Source organism: Chinchilla lanigera, unplaced genomic scaffold (genome assembly GCF_000276665.1).
Source record: "Chinchilla lanigera isolate Chin_1 unplaced genomic scaffold, ChiLan1.0 scaffold00026, whole genome shotgun sequence".
In the NCBI taxonomy this organism is placed as follows: Eukaryota; Metazoa; Chordata; class Mammalia; order Rodentia; family Chinchillidae; genus Chinchilla; species Chinchilla lanigera.
The window spans coordinates 3,142,984-3,158,029 of NW_004955427.1; the positions used below are offsets into that span (position 1 = coordinate 3,142,984).

The window sequence follows — 15,046 nt, forward strand, 5'->3', positions numbered from 1 at the left end:
GTGCCGCGCAGGGAGAAGGCCGGGGTGCTCGGCAGCCCTTCTGTCTTCCCGTGAGGCCGGGGCCCGTGCCAGGAGTGGGCCGAGAGACACGTAGCGCCCCACGCACGCACGCACGCACGCACGCACGCGGCTGGGGACGACGGCGCGAGCTAGCCAGCGTCTCCGGGGCCAGCCGCGCTCTCCCCGACCCCCTAGCGCTCCCCCTGCGAGTGACAAGGAAGCGTAGACTCAGTAGCGCGGAGGCAGAGAGCAGAACCTGCCGGCGACGTGCACTGCGCATTGTCCTGGGAGCAAAAGTAACTCAGGGAAAAGACGGGGGTTTTCCTTACTGCGGAGCTGGGAGCGGGCCCGGGGCCGCTTCGTGCCAGGGGCGCCCGCCAGCACCGAGCTGCCCCGCGTCCGCTGCAAAACGACCGTGACACGTGAGGCCCTTACGGCTGGGAAGTGAGAGTTTATGGCTACTGCCTTCCTTGACTGCCTCCCTGCTTCACTGCAGAGTAGACCTGATGGAAGATACAGTTCCTTTAAAAAACAGAACAAAAGAATTTGAGAGTCTAAAGGCCGAACAGCTATTTACTGTGTCTGCAAATACACTGCTAGTTCTGGAATTAGTCCCGTGCAGAAATAATGGACGTAGTACAGGCTGGGGATGCGGTTCAGTGGTAGAGCTTTTCTGGCATGTGTGAGACTCTAGGTGTGATCCCCAGCAGTGCAACAACAACAGCACAGATGTGGTGGCCCATGCCTGTCATCTCAACACTCCAGAGGGAGGCTGAGGCAGGAGGCTTGCCCCCAGTTTGAGGCCAGTCTGGGCTGCATAGTGAGACCTCATTCCCCCCCCCCCAAAACAGTGTATTTCACCTTTGTGTGGACTTGTAATATGGGTGATCTATTGCCTCTTCACATGACAATAACAGATATGAATAGAATTGAGTTGCTGACATTTGATTAATGACAGTCGATTACTTATTGTATGGAGTAGTTCTCCCATACTACCTTTTTCTGGAGCAGTCTCCGTGGAAATCTTCTCTGTGCCATAATGTAATAGTACTGTATCGTATTTATTAGCAAGTAGTTCAGCTAGTTCTCACATTTAATGTTGCTGATGTTATAGTAAGAATTTTTTCCCTTTTCCTTCCTTACGCTCTAATTTTTTTTAAATTGTCTGTTCCAAAATTATTTTCTGGGTAAAGTGAGACCTAGAGGATAGGCTTTAAAAGTCCAAGAGATCTTAGTGATAGCCTCTGTAATGGTTCGGAGCGTAGTTTTACACTACGATGAAATCTAAGGATTCTTTATGTTATTTTTAAACAAATTATTTTGGGTTTCTGTTTGAGCAAAACTTGTACCTTTAGTACACAGATTGTTTCTGTATGTAAAAGCATGTGAGTTTCCGTACGCTTCAGGATATACAGTCAGTTTTCAGTTTTAGAGGTGTGTCATCAGAACAGTAGTTGTTAATACCTTTCAGGATAAAGTAAAATGTTTTTAGTTACGAACTTAAGATTTTTAAAAATCTAATGCTTGGCATTTTTTTGGAGGTTATTTCTCTATAACCTCTTTTTAAAATTTTATTTGTTTATTTACTTACTTTTTGGTGTTTCGAGACTGATCTCACTATATTCACTCCACAGCCTGTGTTGGCCTCGAACTCTGCCTCAGCCTCTAGAGGGCTGGGATTATAGGCATGTGCCACTATGCCTTGCTATAAAACCTCTTAATCCTTTACTTGCCAGTCTGTTTGTGTTAGGTTTCCTTTTTTTTCCCATTCTAGCTTTTTTCCTGTTTTATCACGTCTGTCAGGGTCATCCCCTAAAGCCTCTTCTGTTTCCATAAATAAGTCCCTCACCCACTGTAACGAAATACATTCAGTAGAGTAAATTAGCAGACAGGGAAGAAAATAAAATTTTTAATAATCTGCCAGTCTTTTCCTACCTCCTCATAACAGAGCTGAGATACTTGAGGTGCAGTCTCGGTCACTGACTTAATGCAAATGGAAGCAAAATTACTGGAAGACATCTTGCCTTCCAAACCTACATGTACACTTTCTACTATTGAGGGTATAATTAGCTCTCCACTCTTTAATGAGAAAGTGGTATGTAAACCAAAGTGTGACTTTAAATGGCTTTTACAGGTAGCTTAAAACAAATGGTAACCAAGCTTTAAGAGTACAGTGAGATTGCTCTAGAAGACAACCTGGAAGTCCTTTTTGAAGTTTTTTTTGCAACTCTTAAGATTGTGTTACACAAGGAACACATCACTCAAATAACTCTAGGCTGTATTAACACTGTGGTTTGGGTAATAGTGGTGTTACTCATGGATAGGTAGTTTGTATGATTAGTATTGAGAATATTAGAATCTGTAAGCCAAATTGTTGCATGATTGCTTGTAAACTAGTTTGTGTAAAATAATTTATTGACCTTCTAAACAACAGAATTTTACAACCAGATTCTTGTACAATTTATATGGTAGTATTTAGTTGAAGGGTCTTTACTTTTTGTGAACTCTGTGTTTATAATTTTAAATTGCTCTGTATTTTATGCTAGTTAATTCATGGGAGCCTCTTCTACTGCCACCCAATCTCAGCTCCTGCTATATACTCTAACAAACAGTGGAAGAGACTGTTGGGTCAGTAGGTGACAACTGCAGAGGTATCTTCCTTATAACGATGCTTTTTGAGGTTGCTGCTCCCATCAATCTGCTCAGTAAAAATAGCTCATCTTGGTAAGTTGTTTCGACTTCACCAGGACCTGAAGAAGAAGCAGAAAAACCTGTGAAAACTAAGACTGTTTCTTCCAGTAATGGAGGGGAAAGTTCCAGTCGCAGCGCTGAGAAACGATCAGCTGAAGAAGAAGCTGCAGACCTCCCAACAAAGCCTACAAAGATCTCCAAGTTTGGATTTGCCATAGGTAGTCAGACATCAAAGAAAGCATCAGCTATATCCATCAAACTTGGATCAAGTGTGAGTGGTTATTTTATGTGTTATGTTTTTCAGGGTCTTAAGGTTTTGTCTGGAAATCTGCTTTTAGTAAATTATGATAAATTAGGTATAAAAAGGTATATTGCTTAATCTTTGTATAAGTTTACATGTATTTAAGAAGTAATGAAAACCTTGTGTAGGAAAAGTCTAGATGCATTGTGTCTCAAGTGGTTTAAAAAGTACATTTAAGCTGGGCATAGTGGCACATGCCTGTAATCCCAGCAGTCAAGAGGGTGAGGCAGGAGGATTGCTGAGAGTTCAAAGCCAGCCTGAACTAGGTAAGGAAACCCTGTCTTCAAACAAACAAACAAGCAAACACCCATGTAATACTAGAGGAAACAGCTCGTATAGAAAGTCTGTGACTTATAAAGTAATAAAAAAATATTTCTGAGTTGAGCAAAACCTCTGAAAAATATTTTCAGAAAGAATTTCACTTTTTTCTTTCAGTGTCAGTAGTATTAAAAATATTTCCGTGAGCTGAGGAATAGCTCAGTGATACAGCATGTGCTTAGCATTCAAGGGGCCCAGGGTTCAATCCACAGCACCACACATACACAAAATAACATGCCTAGAAATCACTTCCTTGTATCTTTTTTTTTTTTTTTTTTTTGGTCTTTTAGAGACAGGGTCTCGCTGTGTAGCTCAGGCTGGTCTCAAACTTGCAATGAGGGGGCTGGGGATTTAGCTCAGCGGCACAGTGCCTGCCTGACAAGCACAAGGTCGTGAGTTCTATTCCTGGTACCGGGGGGGGGGGGCAAAAACAGAAAAAAAAATAAAATCAAACTTGCAATGATCCTCCTGCCTCAGCCTGTCAAATGCTAGGATTACAGATTAATTGTACTGATTACAGATTACCACTCCTGGCTGCTTATTTGTATCTTAAAAGATTAATAGCCAGGCCTGGTGCCACACGCCTGTAATCTCTGCACTTGAGCAGCAGAGGCAAAAGGATTGCCTCAAGCTTGAGCCCAGCCTGAACTACATAGTGAGATTCTGTCTCCAAAAAAAAAAAAAAAGATTAATATTAGTAAGTTCTTGCTTGTTAAGAGCTTCTGATTATCTTTGGAACCACAAGTGAACATTGGGTACTATGTGCCTTATAACAGTAATACTCCAAAGATCAGTATTTGATCCATCCCTTGTTCTAAGATGTAAACCTTGAATTAATACTTACGAACCATTGAACCTCTAGAAGTATTTGAATAGTAGATTGAAGTTGTAGATACTTGTTTTTAGCCTATGATGTGACAATTTAAGATAGTTTGAATCTTTTTTTTTTTTTTTTTTTTTTGGTTTTTCTCCGGTACCGGGAACCGAATTCACGACCTTGCGCTTGCCAGGCAGGCGCTTTGCCACTGAGCTAAATCCCCAGCCCCAGTTCGAATCTTTTAAGGAAAAAAGTTAAGTAGTGTATTACCACTGGCTTTAGAAAAGGTTTACATTTTTGTGAATGAGGAGAACCCTGAAATTGCTTTAAATTGCTTATCCTTGTCCTGTGAAAGTTCGTGCGTAGTTGTCAGATGCAGACAGCTTTATTTCTGCCATAAATGTTCATTCAGATATTTTACGGTTTCTGGGGTTTTTTTTGTATTTTGAGACAAGGTCGGGGCTGGGGATATATAGTTCAGTGGCACAAAGCGCCTGCCTGGCAAGTGCAAGGTCCTGAGTTCGATCCCGAGTACCGCAAAAAAAGGAAAAGAGACAGGGTCTCTATGTAGTTCAGGCTGGCCTTGAATTCACAGTGATCCTCCTGCCTCACGCTCCCTAGTGCTGGGATTACAGGCATGCATCACCACCACACCCTACCATTCAGATACTTTAAAAATATGGTCTAGATCAGTTTCCTGCAGGCATCAGTTTGAGTTATCTTTTGAGTTTTGTTTTGCTTTGTGTTTGCAGTGCTGGGGATAGAACCTAGGGCCTTGCACGCACTAAGCAAGAGCTTTATCACTGAGTAAAATCTCTAGCTGTCTTATTCTCATTTAAAAGATATTACTCAGGATCCCCAATTCCTGTCCCATGCTGTTTTTTCTTTTTCCCTTTCTCCCTTTAAAAAAAATTAGTTTTAATAAAAGACATTCATCTTTTTTTTGTGGGGGGGGGCGTCTTTTGAGACAGGGTCTCGCTATGCAGTTCAGATTGGGCTTGAGCTCACTTTGTAGCCCAGGCTGGTCTCTAACTGGCAATGATCCTCCTGCCTCAGCCTCCCGAGTGCTGGGATTACAGGCGTGCGCCACCACGCCTGGCAGAAAAGACATTCATCTTGTATATGTGCTGCCAAAATGAGCATGACATTCAGCTCGTGATGATACTATTTTATTAGTACTTTTTTTATTTTAGTTGATTCTTTTTGTGCACTACTTTTTTAAAAGTTGCATAACCCTAACTAAATATTTTTGGTGGTATATTAAACCTGTGTTCTTGTATATAATTCTAATAGAGGTGGTCTCCTTGGTAATATATTTTGCTGTGCTTGGACATATTTCCTAAATTCAAATCCCTACTTTTTCTGAATCATTGATGTGATTTAATAATTACTGATGATTTAAAATGGAAAGGTTATTTTTTAAAAAGTTAGTAAATCCTTTAAGTTTGGAAAATGAAAGCTTATTTTTATAAAATCAACTATAATTCTTTTGAGAAAGTAAGGTATAGTATATTTTTAAAAATAGTTGTGCAGTGGTTAGTTGAAGGGGCACACACCTGTAACCCCAGTGGCTTGGGAGCCTTGAGGCAAGAGGACAGAACACTTAGGCCAGCCTGGGCAGCTTAGCCAAGACCACATCTCAGGTTTTAAAGCGGTTTGGGGTTATTGTGGCTTTCCTCATGGCACCCGCCCTGCTCGCTCCAGGGTGTGCTTTTACCTTGCTCTTTTCTCTTCATTTGTCCCAAGTTTGCTCTGTAGAGCCAGTTTCTCCCTCATTCTTCACTTTCACTTGGCAAAAAAACGAAGTTAGGGATATAGCTCAGTGCATATACACCAGTTTAATCCGTGGTACCACAAACAAAAGTGAAACTTGCTTTGATTATATGATACGAAAAACAATTAATTGATCAGTCAGTACTTGTGACTTACACTGTATAACATTAAATACATCTTCAAAAGGGTAAAGAGTATTTCTAGAGTCAGTATGCATGTTGTCCAAAATTTTTTATTCCTTCAAAAGCAAACATAAAAGAAAAGTGTGTGTATGGCCCAGAAGAGGGATGGCAATTTTGTTTCAGGATGGCAGGAGACAAAAAGATATTTCAGGCAGAGGCAGTTTGGAAGTGAAGGTATATGGTACATTTAGAGAATTGTGTCCCATAATACAGTTTGGTTAAGGTTAAATTGGAGGGAGCATAGAGCTATTTATTATAAGAAATCTTGAGAATAAACAGATTTGCATCCTAGAGACATTACTCTGCTGTCAGGCAGAGGGTTAGAGGAGCAGGAACGCAGAAGGTGGGGAGGGAGTACACCTGCTAGTAATCCCTTAGTTGAGTCACTAAGGGACTTGGTTTGGCAGTGTGGCGGTGTAATGGAAAGGTGGAGGGAGAGTTCAGTTTGTTTAGCAGTGTGGAATCAATGGGAGCTTACAGGTTTAGGGAAGAGTTTCTGCCTTGAGTCTGTTAAGAACTATGGAGCGAAAGTACCCATGGACACCCCTAAGTGGAGCAGTCCAGTACGCAGGTGGCAACCTGTTCGGGGTGGACTAAGGATTTGGGTAGTTAAAACTATAGAAATGAACAGAATTGACCAGAGAACGGAAGGTCACTAACAGTAAGCGTGAGGAACAGCAGAGAAGGGAGAGAAAGAGGAAACGAAAAACAAAAGCTCTAGAAGTTGAGAGAATAACCAGTCAAAAGCACTGTCCTGGAAACCAAAGGAGGAATGTTTCAAAAACAGCTAGTAAGCCAAGTAGGGGGCACACATACATAATCCCAGCCAAGGCCAGTCTGAGCTACATAGCAAGACCCTGCCTCAAAACAAATGGTAAGTAGCTAATTAGTAGAAAAACATGAGTCATGGTGCCTTGTATGTTCTTGAGGCACTTTGTACTAATTTTAATGCTCCTGTGGGAGAATCCTACTAATCATTTATCTGTACTAAATACCCCTTAGGGTAAGTAATCTTACAGATCCTAGAGAACTTTTTTTACAGGAGAGAAACTAACAAATTAATACAATGAAAATTCTGTCCACTGATAACCCACATATTAGAGATAATGGATTTGTCTGAAATATTGAATTCCTTACAGTATAAGTTTATGAAGGCATAAGGTTAAATATTTCAAGATAAGTTACTCATATCATTAAACAAGCTTATATAAATGTTACTTATGTGATGTTCTTTTTAATGTGTTTCTTCTTCAGAAGCCTAAAGAAACTGTTCCAACTCTTGCTCCAAAAACCCTTTCAGTAGCAGCAGCTTTTAATGAAGATGAAGATGTAAGTTAATACTAGTTTTATTTTACTTTAACCAGTTCATTAAGGAAAGTAATAATGGTAAATTGTAGGTTGAATTAATATTACTAAATTTCCTTTTAAAATTTTTTTGTGACACCTACAAAAACTAAATGTTTCTGTTTTTGTATTTTATTTGGTTGGATTGTGTTCTTATGCATCAAGAACTTTAATCACATCAGCAAATGCTTATTATAAGTAATAGTACGTGGAAGTATGTAGGACGCCCAAAAAGGAAAAATGTACTAGGTAGTATTTAAGTACACCCTTACATTTGAGGGTGACACATTATACTTGCAAATTACCAAAGGCAGCTGTAGTACTCGCTTCCATGTGTAAATATCGGTGATTCTGCCCAAACTTCTTAGATCCAGAGTAAGCTTAAAATGCTTCTTGAAGCCAGGCGTGGTAGCACATACCTGTAATCCCAGCACTTAGGAGGCTGAGGCAGGAGGATCGCCATGAGTTTGAGGCCAGTCTCAGTTACATAAGTGAGTTCAAGGCCAGCCTGTACTACATGGCGCGAGACCTTGTCTCAAAAAAAAAAAAAAAATGATTATTGTTCTGTCAGTCCCAGTTCTCCTTATCTTACCATGCCTATGGATGATCAGTGAAGTTTTCAAACATAATTTTGATTAGAATATCTGTGTTATGCTCTGAGTTTAGAAACTAGCCCCCATTTAAGATGTGACCCCCTTATGTAATAATTATTGCGGGTGTGTAACAACCAAAGACCTAAAAGCTGTATGGGTAAAAATTACATGACTCAACAGCATTTGGGTTGGGGAGCCCCAGCAAACAAAATCTGTGTTGCTGGGCATGGTGGCACATGCCTGTAATCCCAGCACTCTGGGATTGCTGGGGACATAGCTCAGTGTGAATTCTCTGGCTTCCATCCTCTCAGTACCCACCTACCCCACACACACATGCAACACACAACCAGCGGAGCATGAGCACTGGGAATGGAGTGATTTGAGAATTTTTATGTATGTATAATGGGAAACTATGAATTGGCTACTAAAACATTAGGCAGAAGTTTAGTAAACCAAGATTTTCCCTTGGTTTTGTTCATTCTACACATTGGAGTGTTTTCTGTATAGTAGGCATAGTTATTAAAAAATAAACTAGACGTGTACCTCTAGGAACAGCCTAATAGAACAGAAACTTATATGTAAGATATTGAAAAATTTTTTAAAAATCACAAGTACCTGTCAGTAAAATACTGAGGACATTCACAAAAAGAGAATAGAGGCCGGGTTCTCGATGTAGCTGGATAGAAAGACCACTTGACTTTTAGTTGAAAGACCTGGATTCTTAGTCTTGTCTAGTTGTTTGTGGTACATAGACTGAACTCAGGGCTTTCACACAGACCTACATCCCTAGCTCTTTTTATTTTTTGAGACAGAGTCTCACAAAGTTCCCCAGGCTGGGCTCAGACCTGTGGTCCTCCTGCTTCAGCCTCCCAAGTAGCTGGAATGACAGACCTGTGCCACCATGGTTAGGAGTATTTTCGTACTAAGTATAGTATTTGGTTTGTCTGGTGATTTTTAGAGTTGGTATTTTGTTTTGGTGTTTTTGTTTCTTATGGTACTGGGAATGGTGAGCATGCTAGGCAAGTGTTCTACCACTGAGCTACATTTGTCTAGTTACTAATGACCAGAAGCCTGTGAGTAAATCACTTTTTTTGGAGCCTTCCTTTCTCAACAGTCTTTAAAAATTTGTTTTAAAAACGCTGGCTTTATTTATTTATGGTGCTAGGGGGTTGGAATTACGGCCTCAGACATGGACAACAAGTGTGTTCTACCACTGAGCTGCCCTCCCAGTCGAGGCTGTTCTTTTTTGTTTTTCATTTTTTCCCATTACAGTGTCTTACTGTGTTGCCCAGGCTGGTTGGTTAGTTTTGGGTTTTTACATTTTTGTGACAGGATGGGTTATCACTGTGTAGGCCAGGATAGCCTCAAACTAAAGGCGATCCTTCTGCCTTGGCCTCCTGAGTGCTGGTGTTAGTAGGAATGTGTTGCCTCACTCAGTTCCAGGCTGAATTTGAGCTCCTTTCTGTCTTAGCCTCTTGAGTGTTGGATTCCAGATGTGTGCCACCATGCCCTGCAGGTTCAGTTTAGATGAGAGACAACTGCTCTGTTCTGGGTTCTGTAGAAGTACCTAAGGACTGCTGCGGTCAGTACTCGGTACTCAGCCCTTCTTTCACAGATAGCCATGCTTTCATCTGTTCGATATTTGGGAGCCGAGGTTTTGTTCAGAAAAATTTGCAAAGCACTCATCTGTTCCGTTTTCTGGCATCTCTGGGACCCTCGGGAGGTTGTACAGCATTTGGTCCTGCTTGCCTGAGTGTGGGTAGGGAATAGGCTGGACAGTGATACGGGAAGAGTGGGAGCCCGCGCTCCAGTACACGGGCCGGAAGTTGTAAGCACCCACTTCAGAGGAATGCCTTATTTGGAATGCCTAATAATTTGGTTATTTTTTGACATAGTCTTGTTTTAGCCTCCATACGTCCCGGTGTATTATATAATCGTACTTTGCAAATAGAGAAGTTAAATACGCACAGGTATGTGCTGATACAGACACATGTTGACCCTCAGTTCTTTTTTTTTTTTTTTTTTTTTTTTTTCAATTTGGTTTTTCTCCGGTACCAGGAACCGAACTCACGACCTTGTGCTTGCCAGGCAGGCGCTTTGCCGCTGAGCTAAATCCCCAGCCCCGACCCTCAGTTCTTGCTTCTTGTTTTCTCTTTTTGTTTGTCTTTGTTTCAAGGCGGAGTGTCACTGTGCAGTCCAGGCTGGCCTGGACCCATTCTGGAGCCCGGGCTGGCCTCAGACTCACGGTGCTCCTCCTACCTTAGCCGCCCCAGTTGTTCTTGTTTCTTGTCCTTGTTTAAAACTTGTGGTGCTGAGGGTTGAACCTAGAGTCTTCGTGCAGTGATCTACGCCCTTTACTCTTTTTTATTATTTAAGGCAGGATTTGGCTTTCTGGCCTCAAACTTTCAGTCCTCCTGCTTGTTTCTCAAGTAGCTAGGATTACAGGTGTGTGTCACCTTTTCTGGCTTCCTTTAAAGCAATTTTATTTTATTAATTGTTAATTTTGATTTTTTGAGAAAGGGCCTTGCTGTGTAATCCAGGCTGGGCTTGAACTCACAGCGATCCTCCTGTCTCCCCCTCCGTAGTGCTGGGGTTACAGATGTGTGCCACCATGCCTGGCTTTTAAGGAAATTTTCAACAGGTTCAAACCGCCGTCTTCTGTCGTATTGTGTGGTAGTCTCTTAGATGAAAGAAGACAGAAATCTAAAATCATTATTCTTTTTTCTTGGAGAACATAAGTAACTTTGGGTGTATATTAGCATCTGAGATATATTGAACAAAGGGAGCATTCATTTATTTTGGCCTTTGGTGTCTGTGAGCTGGGGGCTGAACCCAGGGCTTCACATGCACTCACGCCACAGTCTGCCACTGAAATACATGGTGGCCCTGTAATTTTGACTTTTGTTTTTCTTTTTCAAATTTTTGTTAGTATACTTGCAACACACAATGATTACATTCATCTTAAAAATTTTAACATTTTAAAATATTTTTCAAAAAAAAATATTTTTTCAATTGTTATATCTCTTCAGTCTCTGTTTTTGAGATAAGGTCTCACTATGCAGTTTAGACTGGCCAGGAGCTCACTTTGTAACCCAGGCAGATCTCAGACTCACAGTGATCTTCCTGCCTCAGCTTTGTGTAGTCTCCTTTAATCTGGACAATTCCTGAGTTTTTCTGTACACTGTAGGTCGTTGGCGGTTTTGAAGTGGGTAGACCAGTTATTTTCTGCAAGGTCCTTCAGTTTACATGTTTCTGCTGTTAGCTTATGGTGAGACCCACATTCTTCTGGTAGGAGCTCCGCAGCACTGACGCCAGGTTCCCCATCCGTCACAGGGAGGTACTTGCCGTTTGTGTGCCCAGCTCTCGGAAGTGCTAACTTCGAGCGTTTGGGTAAAATGCTGCTCCCAGTTTGCCTCACTGTGAAGTTACTGTTTTAATTTTGGCAATTAAAATGTAGCTTGTGGGGTATGTTTTGAGAATATATCAGAGTATTTACTCACTAGTGTTAACTTCCATTGATGGTTCTTGTATGAATCAGTTAGGGAAACATTTGCCCAATAGTGATTTTTCTAATTCCATCTTTCCTTCAACATTTATTAACTCCTACTGTACTGAAGAACTTGTTCATCAGTTTTAAAATTTATGTAAGTGTAAACTCCTGGATTCTTACTTTATTCAATAGGCTATGATGCTTAAGTTGACCTAGATTTGACAAGTAGAAGCTCCATTGAAATGGATCTTTTAAAACAGTATTTAGCTAAGCAGTAACTGTTGAGAAAGCTGAGCTATTCAGTAATTTATTCAGAAAGCTGTGTATCTGAAAGGAACTTGTCCCACAGTTTTCAGTTGCTGTTGAGATGGAAAAGTAGGGAGTTGGGGGTTTAGCTCAGTGGTAGAGCAGTTGCCTAGCGAGCGCAAGGCCCTGACTTTATGTCCAGCACCAGAAGAACATAAATAAATAAAAGACGGATGAGTGCTAAGAAATGAGCTTTGCAGATGTCTTCATAGCAAAAGATACTTTGGAGAAGGAGCAGTGCAGCGAGGTGGGTAAGCGCCTCTGTCTCAGTCTCTTCTGCTGTTCTTCAGCTTTGCAAGGGCTTTCTGTTCATTGTTCTTCAGCTTTGTGACATAAGGCAAGTTAACCTTGTCATCTTACCTGTAAAATACAAATGACGACAACCACACCCCCCACAACGGGGTTACACTGTGTATGGGCAGGATTTAAAACATAAAGGATATGAAAGTATTTAGTGTGTAGCACATGGTCACAGTAGTTTTAGTTTTAGAATATGAGATTTTATGTGATCTCAAGAGAAACCAGAGTATAGAATATGAGATTTTAAACATTTCAAAAAAATTTTAATTGACACAAAGTTGTACATATTTATCATGTACAGTGTGCCATTTTAGTATATGTATTGATCAAGTGAGATTAAACTGATGTCTCAAAAAAAAAAGTGTTAAAAAAATAGAAATGAGGGCTGGAGATTTAGCTCAGTGGCACAGTGCCTGCCTGGCAAGCGCGAGGTCGTAAGTTTGATTCCCGGTACCGGGAAAAAAAAAAAACAAAAAAGTGTTAAACTGATGTCTCCATTAGCTCAAACTGTTGCCCTTTTTTTGTTGCAAACGTTGAAAATCATTTGTACTACCTGGTTTGAGATGTACAGTTGAGTCTTGTCGACCGCGCTTCCCTTGCTGTGTTCTAGAGCATGAGAGATTATTTCTCCTGTTGGACTGCAGTCTCTCACCTGGGGCATCTGTGCATTCGCCCTCCACGTTGCCATTCTCTGGTACTCACTGTTTACTCCCCACGCCTGTTAAATCAACTTTTGTAGCTACCACAGATGAGTGAGAGCACACGGTTTTGTCTTTCTGTGCATATTTCCCTTAACACATTGTCCTTCAGGTTCATCCATGTTAACCTCAAATGACAGATTTTTTTTTTTTTTTTTTTTTGTGCTGGGAATCAGACTCAGGGCCTCAAGTTTGTCAGGCAGGTGGTGTACTGTTGAGCTACGTCCCCAGCCGCAGAATTTTATATTTTTAACAGCTGAAAATATTCCAGTCAAAATACGTATCAGATATACTTTCATCATTCATTCATAGATGGGTATTTAGGTTAATTCGGTATTATGGCTATTACAAAAATGTGGCAATAATATAGCAGTGAAGGTACTTTTTAACAACTGGTCTCGATTGGGCATGGTGGCGCATGCATGTAATTCCAGCACTCAGAGGCTGAGGTGGGAGCATTGTCATGTGTTCAAGGCCAGCTTGAGCTACATAGGAAGCTCAAGAATAGCATGAACTACCGAGTGAGACTCTGCACTCCACAAAAAAACGGATCTCATTTCCTTTGGATATATTCTCACAAGTAGAATTTTTGGATCATACAGTTCTAGTTTTAGTTTGTTTTTGTTTTTGTTGTTGTTTTTGTTTTTGAGACAGGGTCTTGCTGTGTTTAGGATGGCCCTGAACTTGTGGTGATTCTCTTGCCTCAGCCTCCTGAGTGCTGGAATTAAAGACATGCACCACTATGCCTTTGTTTTTTGAAGCACCTTTATATTATTTTCCTTAACAGCTGTACTAATTATGTTCCCATGTATAGTAAGAGTTACCCTTTTTCTGTATTTTTGACGGTATTTGTTAGTTTTTGTCTCTTTGGTAATAGCTATAGAATGAGATATTTTAAAATATTTTTAAATTTTGATTATCTGTAGTACTTGTACATAAAGTGGTAATTTTTGTCATGTATACAGTGTAGAGAGCATGGAATTTTTCCCAAATTTTTTTCTTTATTCAAAATCAGCATCCTTTAGAACATAATGCCATTCATTCAATCATTCATTCATTTTTTGGTACTGGGAATGAAATCCAGGGTCTCTGCACTAAACCCCCAGCCCTTTTTTAATTTGAGGTATAGGCTTTTGTTTTTTCTTTTTTCGTCATTTTGAGACAGGGTTTCGTTGTGCAGTTGAGGCTGGCCTCAAACTCACAATGATCCTCCCTCCTCAGTCGTGCAGCCTCCCCGAGTGCTGTGATTATAGGCATGAGCCACCATGCGGGCGAGAGATAGGGTTTTGCTGAGTCCCCAGTCTGGTCCTGAATTTGCAGTCCTCCTGCCTCAGCCTCCCAGAGGGCTGGTATTTCAGACATGTGCCACCATTCCTGGCTGACATCTTTCTTAAGATGATAGTTGAGACAAATAATTCAGTGCATTTGTCTTCTTATTGATGTTTATAATATTGAAACTGCTAAAAGAGAAAAAGTTTAGTGTGATTAGTAATTTAGTGAGTTAATTAATTTCAGTATATAATATGTTCATCTTTTTTTTTTCCTTAAGAGTGAACCAGAGGAAATGCCTCCAGAAGCAAAGATGAGGATGAAGAATATTGGCAGGTACTATCATTTTTCATAAATATTACAGAAAATTACAGGTGTCAAGAACAAAAAGTAATTTCACAAAAGTTTGGGGGTGGTTTTTTTTTGGTTTTTGAGACAGGGTCTTGCTATGCAGTTCAGGCTGGCCTTGAACTCACGATGTAGCTTGGGGCACTCCTCCTGTCTCGGCCTCCTGAGTATTAGAATTAGAAAGCGTGCACCTGGTTACACATAATATTTTTAGTATTTAGGCTTTTCTTGGGTATTTGTACAAAATAATTTTCAATGTTTTCGGTGTACTAATTGGTTAATTTGGATTTTAAAGAGTCATAAAAGCTGGACCAATCATAAAGATAACTGTAATATTCTGTGAGCTACTAGTGATCTTATTTTTTGTCCTAGTAGGAGAAAATACCTTTAAAAATAATAATTCAAGACTCTCTCTTTCCTGATACATGTAATCTGTATATATTTAGTGGGGAGTTTGAGGCAGGGTCTCTCTTATTATGCAATGCAGGGTGACCTCGAACTCACAGCGATCCTCCTGCCTAAGCCTCCCTAGTACTAGAATTACAGGTGTACACCACCACACCTGGCTCTGTAACCTACTTTTTTTTTTTTTTTTTTTTTTAGAAGGAGGAAAACA

The 15,046-nt window shown here is 40.6% G+C and overlaps 1 protein-coding gene across 1 annotated transcript in view; it reads left to right on the plus strand.

The window, feature by feature from the left end:
* The window catches only part of Pcnp (PEST proteolytic signal containing nuclear protein), a gene marked incomplete in the record, with an annotated part of 19,833 nt that overhangs the window by 644 nt on the left and 4,143 nt on the right, over positions 1 to 15,046 (plus strand). Inside the window, 3 exon segments of the mRNA XM_005386324.2 lie at positions 2,748 to 2,962; positions 7,337 to 7,411; positions 14,363 to 14,418. Of these exon segments, the coding sequence (XP_005386381.1) occupies positions 2,748 to 2,962; positions 7,337 to 7,411; positions 14,363 to 14,418 (346 nt within the window).